Raw genomic sequence first — 17848 nt, 5'->3', positions numbered from 1 at the left:
AAACTAGAAAACGAACTGCATCCGCAACAAGGACGCTACTTCCGACTCGGAGCTGTCCGGCTGCAGTCAGGCATTTTCGTCACTCCCCCGACTGCACTCGGCTACTCCATGGACATATAAAGAAATGGACACCGTATTGAAACATGGCGCCCATTCATTCCTATGAAAGCTGCTCATAGGCGCAGAGAAGCAACAAGGAAGTATAATCCGGAAATTCCATACGGCCCAAAGCATGACGTAGCATCGACGTAGCTGCATTATGGACCTATCAAGAAAGAGGGCGGCAAGCGTAGCGGACTGGAGGCGGGAGTAGAATCATTCTCGTTCTGTAGCATCTAGCCTGGCGAAAACAAACTGAAAGCCGTTAAAAGCCGTTGGGCTAATAAAACGCTTGAGGTGGCGTTTTGAAATGAGAAAACTTCAGTTTTAATAGTATATGGTCTAAAGATAAGTATGAGCCTATGATTGATATCCAGAAAAATTTTGCAGAGACACAATCTTGTTCGCCGCTTGTACTGTGTGGACAGGGAAATCTGCCTACGGGCCGTATGAAAATAAGCTCCACCCCTCACCATGCAATACTAATGGGTTGGCCACATGTCCATGCTGGTTGCTCGGAGAAGGCACAGTCCTGGGGGCCTGGGCTACTCTCGTCTACTTTCCAGACGAGCTGAAAGTTAGGTCGAACGAGCCTATTGAAAACGGAGCTCCACCGGAAATAGGATGGGGCCACGCCCCGAACTAATTTCATTGGTCAGAATTGTACGCCCCAAACTCAGTTCATTCGTTCATTGGTCAAAAGCGTTGTCCCTCCCCGAACGTCATTTCATTGGTGGAAAACCATGAACTCTCAATTTCATTGGTTTAGAAGACGATTTGTAAATTTGACAGCTATAAGTGCCGGTACATTTGACAGCTTCATTCAATGATTGTACTGTAAAGTACAAGTATCAGAATGGCTTTCTGTCCTCAGCCAGGAAAAGACACACACTCAGACCATGACTCAGACAAGCAGCTTTTGGAAGTCAGGATAATTATATATTTGTTACACAGATATGCCTAATTGTTTGTTAGACAGATAGGCCTACTAGAAATAGGCACTTTTTAAAATGAGTTATTTATTTTAATGTGGTGGCACTTTTTGTGTTTCATTTACAAGAGTTTATATTTGTATGTGATTGACCTACTCGTGATAATTGTGAATTAAACAGACGGATTTCGGAAGATGTACACAAAGCTTTGTTGCTTCATTCATCTTCTACCTCAACATCTACTTTTTACCACCGTCCTGGCCACTTGGGACCCTTAACAAACTGACGTATTTTACTGTGTACTAGCACCATAACCGGTGGAAACTGTGTATTATTATTCACCGCTAGGTGAACTCCGGCAGTAAAACAAAAAGAAGAAAACAAATTCAGAGTAGGTTACAATTCTGACCAATGAAATGAGTTCGGGGCGTGGCTTCCGGTGGAGCTCCACTTTCCCCATGGGTCTGCAAATAGGTGCCTCTCGACTGTAAACAAGGGTAACTGCAGATTAAGGTCAGTCTGCAGCAAAGCAGGCAGGCAGGAAGACTAATTAATGCCAAACATCGCTGTCCTTTAACTCTGCCACCAGGGATCTATGTTGTCGTAACAGCCTTACAATGCATTAGCGAAGCTGATTTTGGAAGAGTCTGGAGCATTGTTTAAAACATGGATTTGTTGTTACGATCCTGCCTGGGCCTCAAGCCCTTTGTTGTGGTGTTCTCCCCTTTCCCTTGTCTGGTCTGATTGCAGGGTTGGAGTCAGGTGTGCAGGAGCCAGGCACCAGCATCCACAGCTGCCACCAATCTACTAATCTACTGCTCTACTTATACCCGGTTCAACCTTCCAGACACTGCCAGAGGTTGTGTTCCGAATCGCATACTTTCTACTATATAGTATGTAGAAAAAAGATTTAGGATGTCCCGATTCTTGTGGCCAGATTTAGGATGGTTAGAAGTACCCGGATGTCCTACTTCATGCGGCCAAGATTGTTAGGTTGCGTTCCGAATCGCATACTTTCTACTATATAGTATGTAGAAAAAAGATTTAGGATGTCCCGATTCTTGTGGCCAGATTTAGGATGGTTAGAATACCCGGATGGTCTACTTCATGCGGCCAAGATTGTTAGTGTTGAAAAGTGCATCCTATTTGGGCGATTCTGACCCACAATCCAGTGCGCACGTGAAGTGACGTAACATCGACGAAGCCTATAGGTCCATGTCATGAAAACAAACGGGGATGCGACGGATATAAAAGCAAGAGGCAAGATCAAGGCGCAATGTTATGATGAAATAAGAGAGAAAAGTATGTCCCAATAGTATGTCTACTGCATCCTAACTAGATTCTTTTTATCGTCGGATGTAGTATATAGAATAGAAAAAAGAAAGAGTATGCGATTCGGAACGCAACCTTAGTGTTGAAAAGTGCATCCTATTTGGGCGATTCTGACCCACAATCCAGTGCGCACGTGAAGTGACGTCACATCGACGAAGCTTCTATGAAAACAAACGGGGATGCGACGGATATAAAAGCAAGAGGCAAGATCAAGGCGCAATGTTATGATGAAATAAGAGAGTAAAGTATATCCCAATAGTATGCCTACTGCATCCTAACTAGATTCTTTTTATCGTCGGATGTAGTATGTAGAATAGAAAAAAGAAAGAGTATGCGATTCGGAACGCAACTCCCAGCCTGACTCCTGCCACCAGCTCCAGCCCTCGTCAGCCAGCTCTCCCTCCCTGGACCCCCGTGCCCGCCTGCTCTTGCCTGCCTGCTCTTGCCTGCCTCTGCTCATCTCCCCGGATTCTCCCCTTGGCACTTCCCCCTGGACCCCCATGCCTGCCAGCCCGGCCCAAATCCCCAGATTCCTTCAAAATAAACCCTCTTAAACTGGTACTGTCTCTGCGCCTGTGTCCTCCCTGTCCAGCCGTTACATTTGTGTTGTTTTTTCTATTTCAATCAGAAATATACCATAAATGCTGTGGAGACTATGGCACAGATATCACACACATAGGACAGAGATACTGAGTGTGCAGAGCCAAAGAGCTGCAGGTGTTTTCCTAAGCCATTTTCTCTGTCTGGACCAATTTCAGCGGATTCAGACTGTCAGCGTCTGTGGCCAATCAAGTAATTCCGAAGTCTGAGGACTTCCTGCTGTTCAACACCAGAGGGGGAGACAAGCCCTAACAGCCAGCTAAGCCAACACACTACTATTCATTGTTGTTGGTTTCATGGGTTAGACAGAAATTAGATTTTTCTTTTTGTTGTTGTTTTTCATTACATTGTTCCAAAGGAATATGGAATCTCAAAGTTTTTCTCAGGAAGGAAAGGTAAGGTTGCTTTTCTTGACACTGACATCAGTTATTAACGCACATTATTACCAAACATGTTTCATTTTTTTTGCATTTTGTATCATATCCATGAGGATGCTGAGATCATAGGGCGTCAAATGAAATGTAGATTTAAAATAAAGCTTACATTTTTAAGAAAATACTAAGAGTAATAAATTCATATGTAATGTAGAGGTAGCTGAGCAGATTAAGTTACATGTTTTTGTCCCCATATTGTCAGAGGTCCCCAATTCCTGGCAGTGTTCATTCCGTCCCCATAATATCATAAACACCAGAACAAAAACACACACACACACACACACACACACACACACACACACACACACACACACACACACACACACACAGTCAAAAAAATTCCAAATATGTTTAATGTATAATTTATTTGCATTTTGTATTACATCCAGGAATATGGAATCTCAAAGTTTTTCTCAGGAAGGAAAGGTAAGGTTGTTTTTCTTGACACTGACATCAGTTATTAACGCACATTATTACCAAACATGTTTCATTTTTTTTGCATTTTGTATCATATCCATGAGGATGCTGAGATCACAGGGTGGGAAATGAAATGTAGATTTAAAATTAAGCTTACATTTTTAAGAAAATACTGAGAGAGTATTAAGTTCACATGTATTGTAGAGGTAGCTGAGCTGATTAAGTTACATGTTTTTGTCCCCATATTCTCAGAGGTCTCCTGCTCCTGGCAGTGTTCATTCCGTCCCCATAATGTTTTTCCTGCATTAGTTTTGTCAGTCATGGTGGAAGTAACATACTGTTGATTGTTGCTGAAGAAGTGCCAAAGAACTGAACACATGGTGAGTCTATGAGCACCATTTCCATCTCCTGCTCTTATCATACTATATTCTTATTATCACACCTTTTGGATATGTGTTTCAATTGAAATCGTACCTGATTAGTAGATTGGTTTGAATTAATCTGCAAACATTTTGACAGTGGATTCTTGAAGGAACATTACTAAATAGATATTGTTCCAGTAATATAGTTGGGTTTTGATCTATTAGGCTAACAAATCAAGACATTTGAATTTGCCACATTAGGCTTGAAACCTGCTTGAAACATAGGCTCCAAGTCACTTTTTTTTGTTTAAAGACCAAATAAATACAGTATATGATTGATCAAGTACACAACAAACAGATTAATTGATCATGTAATGTTCACTAATCATAGTCCTGTCTTGCTTTGCAACACAAAGAGATTTTTATATCTATTATGTGTCCTACAGTATTTCCAAATCGATTTCATTGCCTGAAGTTGACGTAGTATTCATTTATCTAAATGACCTGCAAATGTGTTGAGATAGGTAGCAGACTCAGCAGTGGCTCATTGACTTTCTCTGGATACACAGAAGGAACAAATTAGCTGTGTCAAGACGAGTATCTCATCTTTTTCCATCAACTCGACAGGAGACGGAGTGCCAGCAGTGGACCGAGAGCCATGAGGACAGTGACACAGAGGACATCCTCTGTGAAATCAGCGTAAGTATCGCTTTCTAGTGGCTTGAATTATAATCTGCTGACAGCTGTTATATGTTGTGTTACCTTCATTTTAAATCTTGTGAAACCTCTTGTTATGATGGGAATAATGGCCTTGGTCTCAGTCATTGTTGTGAAGCACTGGGAGTACTTTAATCCCTCAGCGCCCTGCAGTGCTGAGTTGTTTGACCATAACAGAAGCAGTCTGCACATATCCTGCAAGTTTCATGATGATAGGACCTATGGTTAATTAGTTATGGCCAATTTGTTATTAAGCCCAGCCCCTGCGTAAACGTTTTAGTCAATGGCGGCCATATTTTTCAAGCTTTCTTACTAATCTTTTACGGGCATGTGTGATAGTCCCCCGAGTTTATGCTAATTAGCTAAACATATTCCCTGGCGGATTTATATGGTCCCAGAGGCTTTTTTGTAGAGCACCCTAAGTACACCTGTGAGAGAAATTTCAAGTCAATCGGATTTACGGTGTGCGGGGCGTGGCCTCTCAAACTTTCTTCAGTCGGGGCTTGTGGCCTCTCAAACTTTCTTCAGTCGGGGCTTAATAACAGCGCCCCCTAGCAGAAATTCAAACAACTGTATAAGAGCACACCATTCGGGGTAGGGACGGACGTTCTGTGAAATGTTTGCGTTTCTAAGTGAAACGGTGTGGGAGGAGTAGCAGCTGGAAAATGTGGCGGAAGAATAAAAAGAAGTAAGAATAAGTATGGTGGAGAGTAATAATTACGGGCCCTCAATTCTTTCTCCAGTCTCTATACTCACTGCTTCCTCAATCACCGTGTGCAGGTCCAATGAGCTCCAGCCGGAATCCACTGTGAGAAGAAGGATCATGGTGCCAGCGATGAAGCTGAACCGTTTCACCAATCACACAGTTTCCTACACCATCAAGAATTCAACAGGAGAGCTCTTCACCTACACACCCAGTGGAAAGGTGAGGAATCCTTTCTTCAGGTAAATTACTAAGAATTTTGGAGAAAACACTTTCTGTGAGATTTACTCAAGTATTTTATATTTGCAATGATTCCAGATATTTGTTTGTTCTTTTACTTATAGGTTCTGAGATTCTGTGATTAATAATAGTGTCAATGTTCAAACAGAGAGTGGTGGTGTCAGCAGTCAAGTCATCAGCACAGCTCAGCACCAAACAGCTGATAGAACTGCTTTTCTCCTCCCAAGCCATAAGGCACTGTAAGACATTTCCAACTCTGCAGCACGGCTTCTTGGTACAGGTAAAGAATAATCAATCAAGTACTATTATCTTCTATTATACTCTCATAATCCAGTTGTCATGGATTTGATAGAGTTTTACTTTTATTTAAAGCAACATACAAAGAAAGTACATTCCAAGTCACAGTAGATCAAGGAGAAGACTTTGAGAATAGCCGCAACCGCACCTTATAAAAGTGCCGCAAGGTTGCAGTCAGTTAGAAGAGGATAAAAAAGGCCTTTTTTAGTGAGAAAGAGAAAAAATATGAGATTTAAAATCAAATCCTCTCTTGTCCTTAGAAACAAGACCTAACCACCTGGACTGTTTGTTAGGATTGTTCTGTAAACTGCTGTTTCCCTGCATGTTTAATCTATCAAGACACAGGCAAAGAACTCAACAGAATAACAGTCTGATGTCAAAATAGGTTACACAAGGACATGGTTATGTCTTCAAAACTGTTCTCAGAACAGAACCTTCAGAAATGTATGTTTCTGATATCAATAATCTGAGATAAATAATTTACCCGGACTTTATTGTGAACCTGCTCATAATCGAGGAATCAAACAACCATTTATTCAGTAAAATAGTTTCCAAATGGTCGAGTAAATATTCCAGTTCTTAATTTTAGGTTCAGCTCATATAAAGCAGACATTAAAATAGAATGTACTGTGTTTTTATTTGGTTTCCAGATAATGAGTTATGCTGAGCAGAGAATCCCAACATTGAATGAGTACTGTGTGGTCTGCGATGAGCGACATGTGTTTCAGAGCAGCCCTTTGCTGAAGGTACACTCCTACAAAGATAATTACTGTAGATGGTGTTTCTGTTTTTGTCTAGTCTAATCAAAAGCTAAAAGTAAACTTAGCTGTTAATATAATGTGACTATTCTGCTTTGTTCGTGTTTCTAGCCCGCAGTTTGCTCGAGGGAGCTTTGCGTGTTTTCCTTTCATATGATGGGGGTCATGTCTGGAGCTTCAAAGGAGGTTGCCACCGGTGCAGAGGTTTGTAACAAATACATATGGGTTACATTTCCAGGTAGTGTGTATGATCATGATATTCGATTAATGTATGACAGTGACATCTGTATGTACAGGTAGTTGACCTGCTGGTTGCCATGTGCAGAGCTGCCCTTCAGTCTTCACGCAAGAGCATCATATTTTAGCCGTACCCCTCTGTTGTTGATCCCTGCAACCCTAAAACCCTGGCTTTTAGTCCTAAGGCAGGGGTGTCCAAACTTTTTTTTTTTTGCATTTTTTAGTTAACCCACTTGTGCAGGGGTGTCAAAACTGATTGATTGGCCCTTGGCACATTTTAAAAATATAATGTAATATGGCCCTTTTAATTTTTAAATAATCTAAATGCACTCATTATATTACAGAGAAATATGTCCCATAAAAGAAAAAGAGCACCAAGGCCATCCCAGAGGACCCTGCATAATATTTTAATTTAAATTAATATTATTATGGAAAATCCATGTGTCCTTCTCCAATAGCTTCTAATTCATCTGACAGTGTTTACATTTTTTTTCATACAACATTCTTCAGCTTTAGCCTCTCAATTTCCCTCTCAAAGTGCACCAGATTCATGCATGTCACTTTAAAAACTTAAAAAAATCTCCCGGGGGGGCATACCCCCGGACCCCCCTTGGAGGGGCGGGATCTCGGCTGGCTACTATTTTCACCAAGCTGGACATTAGACGTAAAAGCAGAAAACACTGGGTGTATTAATGGCATTTAACAAGAGGGGGGATGTATCTTTTTAATGTACAAGCAAAGTGTTGCCGTGAAGAAGGATTACAATTTACGAAGACACTATGAAACTAAACATCAGAGCAGCTACATGTCCTGATAAATGTGTTATTTTTGCAAAGTGGCCCGGCCCTTCGTAGATTTTTCTGTATGTGGCCCTCAGTGAAAAAAGTTTGGACACCCCTGTCCTAAGGTAACAACTAAAGTAGTTTATTACTGACTCGATTTGTAATGGGCTAATCAATGTAATTTTCCTTTATTCTGAAACAATCATGTATTGATTTTTTTTGTGGCAGAGAAAGAGCTAAGAAAGGCTGCAAAAAAAAAAGCTCTGGACACCTGCGCCAGACTGACTTTAAAATGAATCACTCACTCATAACACCATTTTCAACATTAATTTCTGGTTCTCCAACATCTGTGACTAATCTGAAAGCTGGAAGCTAGAATATTCCCTTAACACTTGCTTAAATCTCAAATGGATGAAATTGTATTAAAAAAATATATATCCAGGGTCCATATTCTGAGATAAAGAAGTCGATGGACAACATAGACCCTCTCGCTCATCCCTTACTACAATGGTGAGCAACCCAATTGGAACCAGGACTTCACTATGTATAGCTATTTTATTTTTTATTAACTTGACATGTCATCAAATCTGAATGTTTCTTAGATTCATTTTGCAGGTGTATGTGTGCTTGTATGTTTTACAACAGGATTTTAGCAAGCAGCAGATCACACATTGTCAAGCTTCCACTGAACAGGGTAAAGGCAAAGTAGTTGACCCATGTTTTAACACAGTCGTTTTACAGCAGTAGTGGTTAATAAATGTCAGACAAATATTAGATGATACTGTGTTTTATACTTTACAAATTAAACTAATATACCAATATATTTATATACATTTGATTATATGTTGCTCTCTCCTCAATCTTTTAATAGCAACTCAAGTTCATGCACACACGCCATCAGTTCCTGCTGATCAGCAGCCCTCCATCCAAAGAGGCTCGTTTTCAAACTGCCAGGAAACTTTACAGCAGTGCATTTGCTTTCCAGTGAGTGAAATCAATCTAAGACCTTCAGAAAATACAGAAGAGGACCCCTTTATTGTATGTCAATACCAAATATATTTTCCTCTTTTTTTCAGTGGTCCCCACATTGAAAACTGGCACTCTATTTTGAGAAATGGTCTGATAAATGCCTCTTATACAAAATTACAGGTAGAGTATGAACATGCTTTTGTATTCTTTGAGCTCAACAATATAAAGTAAAAATAATATATCAAGTGTAATTTCACAGGTGACATCTCAACAAATGTTTAAGTTTATCATCTGTCAGACTTAGATTAACTGCACAGTGAGACCCATCAAACCTATATGATTGAATTTAAGTGTTAATTTGCTTTCAATCTTACATTTTGTTTCCCATTCAAGCTTTATGGAGCTGCATATGGGAAAGGCATCTATCTGAGTCCTATCTCAAGTATATCATTAGGATATTCAGGTATAAAAGCACACTATAACTTTTTTCTCTTCATAATACTCCCATACAAAATAAATTGTTTTTACACAGATTACCATTTTTTATTGATTCCGACATGTATTTTAAAAACCTTTCTTTCCTCTTTTTTCATAGATGGGTAAAGGGCAACACAAAATACCCACCAAAGAAGAACTCATAAAGCAATACAACCAAATAAACACAATCAAACAGGTAGATTATCATTCAAAAATGTAAAATCCTTGCTATGATGCACTCTTGTTCATTCCATCTCATCCTGTCTTTACTTCTTGTCTCAGGAACAACCGGGGCCAGGCAGATTTCTACAAAATGAGAACCTAAAGTGCATTGCTCTCTGCGAAGGTAAATCTGAGATAATACCTTCATGTTACAAAAAGCCTCGATTCGATTATACAAGGAATCATTTTGTGACAAAATTTTATAGGTGTCTATATGCCCTGACAGTAATTACTTCAAAAGACCTTCAAAAACATGGGAACATTTGGGTGTGTCCAATATCCGACCATGTGTGCACACGTTTCCTCTTTGTGTGAGTGGCAACTGCCTATCCGCCTCCCAGTGTAATAAGACATTTCCAAACTATATTTCAGATTTTCTACAACATTCTGCTTTTGTCTCTATCTCTCAGGTACAAGAACGGCGGTGGGGGATGTCCACATCAACACTCAGGGAGCCAGTATCCACAGGGAAATTGTACAAGTAATTGCTTCAAAGCTGTGCTGACACACACACACACACACACACACACACACACACTTTGTAAAACAAAAAGAAAATAACTATGTATTGTAAACCAATATTTTGTACATTTTTATAAACACACTTTAACAAAAATAAAGGTTTACAATATTAGATCATTTTGTTCAACAGATAAGGTGTTTTCCTATGACAGACTCTTTGTTGTTTGTGTAATACGTGTGTTGCACCACACAATGGTTACCGATGACGATGACTCCAAAGGATATGTATTGCTAACACAGATCCAATAAGACTCCGTTATTGTTATATTACGGCAGTTATATTTGTAAATGTCTGTCATTTGAATGTTTGACCAATATTTTTATGATGGAAAAAAATTCAATCAGGGCAGTTAATGTGCATGTAATTCACATTTTCTCCTGGGAACCAATTGTCATTTGCTCTGAACTATAAAGTACACATAAAGTACACAAAGAACCATATATTTGCACTCATTGTTCAAGTCAGTGAATATCATGGGGTGCATGCCATCCTGTGAGGCAGAAATGCACCATTATAACAGTATACTGGTTCCATATGAGCCCCACAGCTGCCTCCTGACCTCCTCCCTCGGCTCAGCTTCCTCTGAAGGAAGCATCTAGGGAAACACCTCTGTTTGCATCTGGATGAAGATACAAGTTTTATGCCTGTTTGGTAAAAAAATAAATAAATAAAAAGAGCAGCTGCAGGGTATAGTTGTCCTCATAAAAGTCAAAGAGGTATAACTGATGTAGCAAGCATTTTCTGGGTCAGCCCAGCATGCAATGGACTGAAGGGAGGAGAACTGGGAAGTTGCTGTATTAGCCTTAAGCAAGACATTTCTCAAGGACCATATGGCTCTCTGATGTTATTGTAGAGGGGAAGTTATCTTCAAACAAACGATAAATGTTGCCACAACTATCATATTAAATGTCTTTACCCCGGTGAGATTTTACTTTGGTGCAATATCTGCAAAAAGCCACAATAAGCATATCAACAATCAAAACCAATTCAGTTAAATTAAAGGACTGTTTCATCTGCATGCCTTGTTTAATCTCAGTAACGCATGCCTATTCATCCATATAATGCAAGCAGCCACATGGATAAATAAAACCTCCGAGCCCTAAAGGGTTTAACAAAAGCTTCCCTCCAAAACCAACAAACTAGAATGTGACAGACATTATTAAATGTTGCGTGTGCCTTTAAGAGCACTATGTCCCACCACTCTACATGTCTCTCTCTGAGCCTCATATGTGTTTGTTGGCATCAGCTGTCCTCTGTGCTGAAAAGAGCAAGGACATCTTTTCCTTCACGTCAATGGGATTAGAGGAAGAAATACCCTCTTCTTCATGCTGCTGTCTAACATCTGAGTATTCAAAAGACGAGACGGAAATGCAGTATAGACAAAGGACAGAAAGAAGATCAAGTACCAAGTTTGGATTACAAAGCTGAGGACTTTTTAGTTTCTCATACTAAACCAAGAAGCAACGTTTTTTAGTTCTCTAGGGAGATATTCAAATAGTCCAAATCTGCAGGCTCAGAAAACAGCGTCCTGCTGTTATTTAAATTCTTTCTAAGCAATGACTGAACCCAGGGGTCAGGTGATGAGTTCAAATGCTGCAAGCAGTACTGCAATGGAACGGCAGTCTGCTTCATTTAACCCTGATGTCCCACCTTCATCTTTTTCTCCAAAACTTGGCCAGAGCAACTTGAAGAGAGTCAGACGCACAGAGGACATCAGTCCCTATCCAATTCCCGGCCTGGCAGCAGACATCCTGCACATGCAAGTGAAAGAGGGAAGCAAGATTCGCAATTTGCTGCGTTTTGCAACAACTCGCATTCTGGGGGAGGGAAAAGACCAAAGCGGGACGTCCCTGAGACAGGTAGTATTCACCGGCTCAGGGAGAGGAGTCACCAAGACCATCACCTGTGTGGAGATTCTGAAACGTAAAGTGGGAGGGCTCCACCAGGTGTCCAAGCTCTACTACAAGGCAGTGAATGAAGTCTGGGAGAGTCCAAAACAGGGAGTACCAGGCGTAACCATGCAGAGGACAGTCCCTGCTATCTGTATTCTGCTCTCTAAAGACCCTCTGGATCCCCAGGAGCCTGGATACCAACCCCCCAAAACCCAGAATGTTCCCAACGAGGAAGCAGAGAGCCACAGAGCTCACAGTCCCTCCTCAGAGCACACAGCCAAGCGAGTCTGTCTGGATGACTGGAGTGTATGTTCATCACAAATGTCTGACCACATCACATGAGTTATCAGAAAAATGCGGGTTGTTTTATCATGGGTTTTTGGCAGCATTAAGGTTGTCTAAACTGTAACTACTTCTGAATTCAAACTTATATATTTGAATGTTTATGTAAGATATTCCAGCACTTAAGTGAACAATTGCCTCTGCCTTTGATGACCATTATTGCCTCAGTGTAGAGCTTAGCTGAGAATTAATAATGGTGATGATACTTGTAGTAGAAAAACTGAGGATTATTCGTAAAGCAATACGAGCATGTGCATGTTGAAATTTTAATCCGTATATTGCAACACTTAGTAATGTTGGAAGGAAACATAATATGTATTGAAAATATTGTCAGCCATATAAATGGTCACATTAATGGTAATAATAGTCTTTTTACTAATTTTGTTGTAAAGAGTCAACACAACTCTGTAAAAGTACAAGATCACTTTCAGTCATTGTAAATATAAACGTCAGGGTTTGCATCAATAGTGTTTCATTTGTTTAGTTCTTTTGGAGAACATGCACATTATTATGAAACATAGGACCAGAATGTTTAGGTTAATGGTTCATTTTTATAGTGGCACACCATTTTTGTAGATGTGACATCATATAAATAAACTAGTTTGGAAGCGCATTGTGGACAATGTAATGTTGGAGATTGTACATATGTTTATTTATTTATATATAACTATATATACCATTATAGAAAAGAAGCAGATTTACTGAAATGTGTCTGCTGCTGTTTGTCTACTACTGTGTTCGCAGTGTCTGGATGAAATGGGTGTGCTGTTTGTCCTTTTAACATTTAACTTGACCCTCCCCTCAAAAGGCTTTTGTCTTTTGCCAAGCTGTCTTTGTAAATAAGAATTTGTTCCTAATGAACTTCCTGGTTAAATAAAGGTTAACTAAAAAAAAATTAAACATTTAAATTGTATTTTAAAGCTGCACTTGGAGTATGTTTAATAGAAGATAAGTCAAGACAGGAATTGAACAGTGATTTTGCACATAAATGAACTTTCATGTGAACATTATAATGTATACAAGCATGTTCATAAATTTGTCATTGGTGGCAACTCGTCCTAAAATACATACAGAGAATTTATAAAAAGGTTCAGCTCTTTACAGTGTTTATAGTCAGAACCGGTCGTTCAACAACACAGAATAAAGTATCAATGGAGTTGATACATGCGCAGAAGAGCATCGCGTACGTGACGCCTCGAGCTTCCTCCTGTTGTAGAACCTCACCGGTCTGTGTTGTTGGCTGTCCCGCATCATGTTCAGAGCCGCCGTCCGCCTCTCGGTCTCCGGTGTCCGGAGTTTAACCCGAACACAACCTGGATGCCAAGGTATTTATTTTATTCTGCCGTCAAATTTAAATCATATTTGATTTCGTTGCTTATGAAACAATCAGGGCGTACTTACGGAAATCAAGTGGGCCCGCGCGGCTAGGCTAGCCGGCTAGTTGATATTAGCTTAGCCAGTGTAACTATCTCATAGAAATACACGCCGTGCAGTTGCACGTGTTAATCTTTCAGTCAGGTTATGTAGGCTGTCCTTCATTTTTGTAATTACCTACCCTTCATGGGTGTGTGCTGCTGTTAAAATGCCCCGTGGTTGAGTTCGGTGGTGTCTGTCCTTGCCATGACCGACCCAGTGAAGGTTCAGTCTGGGCCCACTCCCACTCTCTGTCATAGACTGTATGCTACTGATGCTAACATGCTAACCAGGATATTTCCTTATAGGGTTAACTGTCAGGTAAAGTGTTAACACACAATGATTTAACCCGCATCTAGCAAGCGTAGAGCAATACAAATCAATGATGACAAAGGCAAGAACCTAAATAATGTAAAACAAAAACATTAGCCTATATGTAGTAGCATAAGGGTTTTAAAATAATTATTGTACAGCTTTCTCTAATGTAGCATGAGAACCATAGTATACCTTAGTGCCTTTGTGTTTTATCAGTGTGTATGTCAACTGATATCTGCAGTAATGTGCTAGGTAGGTCACATCAGGACGCTGGCACTGATCCAGCTGCATTGCCACACAGCATTTGTCCTTTCCCCACTTGACTCAGTGCAGATATCCCTGACCATGTTTGACTTAATACTTTGCAGTTGCACTTGACTCTGGAGTTGCATTGCTTTTCTTGGTGTGAGATTGTCCCAGTTAAAAAAACTTGTTTTCATTATGCAGCTCTTTTGGCCTTAAGGTGTTACTCACATGGGAAGCAAGAGACGGATGAGGAGTTTGATGCCCGCTGGGTCACCTATTTTAACAAGCCAGACATTGATGCATGGGAGCTGAGAAAAGGTACGTTCATGGTTGTCGGTGGAACTAAATCTTAGTAAAGGTTATTAGCTTTGTGAAATTAGAAATATTAAATACAGTGTCAAACTGTTAGTATAGCACAAGGCTTTCACTAGTCCAGGTTAAGGTTTGGTGATTATAAAATATTAATCATGAGTCTACATGGAGTTGTCAGCTAGTTAAGATTTAATCTGATTAAAGATTTGAAGCATAGCAGCAAGAATGACCGCTTTATACTTTTTAAAATTATTATTCATTTGATTATTCCAATATTTTCTTTTTAAATTAGAACCTAATTTTGAATGAGCAACATTACTGATCTGTCTGGTAATGTTTTGCCATGATAACTTTGGTCTGTTTTAATTCAATTGGAGTGACACCTAAACCGTGAACATTCAATACTAGGCTGAGGTGCCAATTTGATACCTGAGATAACTTGAGTTTCGTACAGATACCGAAGCAGTGCCAAACCTTAGTTTGAGGAATGAACACTATTTGTTTATAGAACACTTTTTTATTTAGCAAAATAATCCAAACTTCACAAATGTTAGACAAGGAAGCTCAGGTTTGCTTCGACCAAATGTCATCCAGCTAAGTTCTGCATCTGACAATTTAGTTGCAAACATGCATTTCAAATATTTATATTTTTACCATGAACATTGTTTACCACACTTTTGTCACTACAAAATATAAAATGGTTGACCCTGTAATATATTTTTTTAGCGTAATAAAATCCTGTCAGAGTTCTATAAACGGTTCCATTGTTTGTTGTTTGGGCGCTTTAACCTGATACTCACTCTGAACTTCCTGGATGGTATTAAATCATACCAGTTATACCTGAAGCATCACACAACATTTCAATGCAGGGCTGTTGTTTTTGGTCTTAACACCCAATACAAGACAATAGAGGAGATGTTTTGAGTGGCTGGAAAGAAAGGGAACTGGGGAGAGGCGCTTTACCATGTGACAAACTGTAAAACCACTAAATATGTAAGAAGCTCAGAGGGTAGTTCTTGTGGTTAAACATTAAACTGAAACTTATGTACGAAGCCAGGAAGTACTGTTGCAAATGTGGTTGGTTTGCACTTCTGTGTTTTCAGCTCCAACACCACTGGGTCCTGTTAAAGACATAACACAGCTTTCGTCTCATCGTTAAAACAGACTCAGCATTCCCTAGAACAGCTGGTCACTGCCGCTTTTAGAAAACATTACTCAAGTAAATGCAATTATTGGGAACCATTTTAAGTCGTGGATTATTACGCAAATGCACTAGTATGTATTTGTGATTTATTAAGGTCTATGATACAGTGGATCATCATAACACACATAATACTTTTTATTGGGATCATTTCAATATTGTTTTTTGTCTAGTGGGATTTATTCACAATAATAATAAGTAAAAAAAAAAGGAGAAAGCCAGCCTTATTTTGTATTGGTCAAGGTCAACTCGCTTACATTTGTGCAAATAAGATGAGAACTTTTTTGAACAGGATAATGACTTGTCTAGCAGGATACTAGAAAATGAGCTGCGGCCATGACAATCAGTTAGTCTTTCTTGGGTGCACACCTGCTATACTATACATAATACGTTAAATTGTAAGCTTTCTATTGCATTATCATACAATAAATTAATTATAATATTTCTAGGATGAATATAGTGCTTTTCTGGACACTCAACAACGCTTAAATCAATGTACTGATGTATATTTAATTATTTCTAAAAATGAGAATTATACAAAAACTATGTTTTCCTCTTACCATGTTTTCTTTTTCTATGGGTTCATTGAAGCCTTGTCATATTAGCAACAGGAAATGGAATAAATGTTTATAGTAAAAGTGTTGATTTCTGTATGTTCATATATTAAGTGTAATTCCTTCTTCCAGGGATGAACACATTGATTGGTTACGATCTGGTACCTGAGCCAAAGATTCTCGAGGCAGCACTGAGAGCCTGTCGGAGATTAGACGACTTGGCCAGCGCTATTCGAATTTTGGAAGCAGTGAAGGTGAGGGGAAAAGGCTGCTTCTGATCCCGGTTATAATTTGGGGAATATTGCCAACCGTCATCAGTGCAGTTGGTAGTCATAGGTTAATGATGAATGTTTTTTCCCCCTTCATTGTCTTAGGACAAATCCGGCCCTCATAAAGAAATCTACCCATACCTGCTCCAAGAGCTTAAGCCAACATTAGATGAGCTGGGCATCTCTACACCTGAAGAGCTCGGCATTGACAAACTGTAGATGAGTAAGTATTATAAATCATGGGGGGAGGGGTCACATTACCGTACCAGGTCTGTCATTAAATGTAAATCTAACAGAGATCTTGTGTTTGTTTGTTTGTTTCAGACCAAACGATGGTGGATATCCACAGGACACAGAACCCTTGTACTTAAATGTTTGCCTCATATAAAGTGTGATATTTAATTTGGCCTTTATTAAGTTCTTTTGCTTGTAAAATATTAATGAACTTAATAAAGGAACATGTATCTTAATTGAGTGTCACAAATATTTTGGGATATTTTGAATAGAATGTGTACTTCTTGAAGTAATGCATCATTACAGGTTGTTTTAATGGAGATCGGAGCGTCATTTTACGGTGCATGTTGTCTGAGTGTCAGGGACATTTTTTGTGAGTCACATTTTGCCACCAGGGAGCAGCATTTTCACATGATTGTAAAAATCATTCTACTGTAATCAATTTATTTTACATCTGTTTTCATTTCAGGGAATATTTACATGCTGGTAAAATAAACTTGTTCAAATGGCAAATGGTGTAAATTTTATTAACGCATATCTGAAGTAAATCCTGAATGGATACTAAATATGAATTCCTACTTTTTTATTTAAAGAATGCACTAAAGGATTTTCAAACATCTTATTATCCCCATAGGAAATTTCACTTTACAATTTACTGTATATATAAATATATAGCTTTTATAATAATATTGGTAGATGTGAAGATTGGCCTGTACTGCTTATCATGACCATGAGCGCTGCCTTTTTTGTGGTGAGCATAAAATGAATCCAAGGTGTGTAAATAAAAACCTTTTGAGGGGGAAGCCAATGGGCCCTCAGTCAGTGTCTAACTTACTTTTGTATCATTTTGAAATGGTCATCTTTAAATGTTTTTTCTCCTTGTCAACTAAATATGTATTTTGTGGCAAAACACTGACGTAAAGTAACCGTAGTTGATTAAATTATTTCTCACTTTATTTCACTAGCCTG

The 17848-nt window shown here is 39.2% G+C and overlaps 2 protein-coding genes and 1 pseudogene across 3 annotated transcripts; all 3 read left to right on the top strand.

The window, feature by feature from the left end:
• Window positions 1-4834: 4834 nt before the first annotated feature.
• Window positions 4835-10083, top strand: LOC307251228 (protein mono-ADP-ribosyltransferase PARP6-like; annotated as a pseudogene). The gene is made up of 15 exons: window positions 4835-4875; window positions 5674-5818; window positions 5985-6116; window positions 6784-6879; window positions 7003-7099; window positions 7192-7319; window positions 8353-8420; window positions 8556-8604; window positions 8782-8894; window positions 8987-9059; window positions 9273-9344; window positions 9475-9552; window positions 9639-9702; window positions 9805-9889; window positions 9989-10083. The product of its transcript is annotated as a protein mono-ADP-ribosyltransferase PARP6-like (transcript).
• Window positions 10084-11657: 1574 nt separating this feature from the next.
• LOC307251227 (ribonuclease P protein subunit p25-like protein) lies at window positions 11658-12335 on the top strand (the record flags this gene model as incomplete). Its single annotated transcript, XM_080028548.1, has 1 exon — window positions 11658-12335. The coding sequence occupies one exon, from the start codon at window positions 11658-11660 to the stop codon at window positions 12333-12335; it is 678 nt and encodes a 225-aa protein (XP_079884674.1).
• A 1196-nt stretch (window positions 12336-13531) lies between these two features.
• LOC307250263 (cytochrome c oxidase subunit 5A, mitochondrial-like) lies at window positions 13532-17631 on the top strand. Its single transcript, XM_080027293.1, has 5 exons — window positions 13532-13660; window positions 14511-14627; window positions 16509-16630; window positions 16751-16868; window positions 16970-17631. The coding sequence occupies exons 1-4, from the start codon at window positions 13588-13590 to the stop codon at window positions 16862-16864; spliced, it is 426 nt and encodes a 141-aa protein (XP_079883419.1). The 5' UTR covers window positions 13532-13587; the 3' UTR covers window positions 16865-16868; window positions 16970-17631.
• The last annotated feature ends 217 nt before the right edge of the window (window positions 17632-17848 follow it).

The sequence above is a fragment of the Ammodytes marinus genome, assembly GCF_949987685.1.
Source record: "Ammodytes marinus genome assembly, chromosome: 5".
NCBI lineage: Eukaryota > Metazoa > Chordata > Actinopteri > Uranoscopiformes > Ammodytidae > Ammodytes > Ammodytes marinus.
Note: the sequence above shows the minus strand (reverse complement) of the source record. Positions and strands in the feature narration are given on the sequence as shown.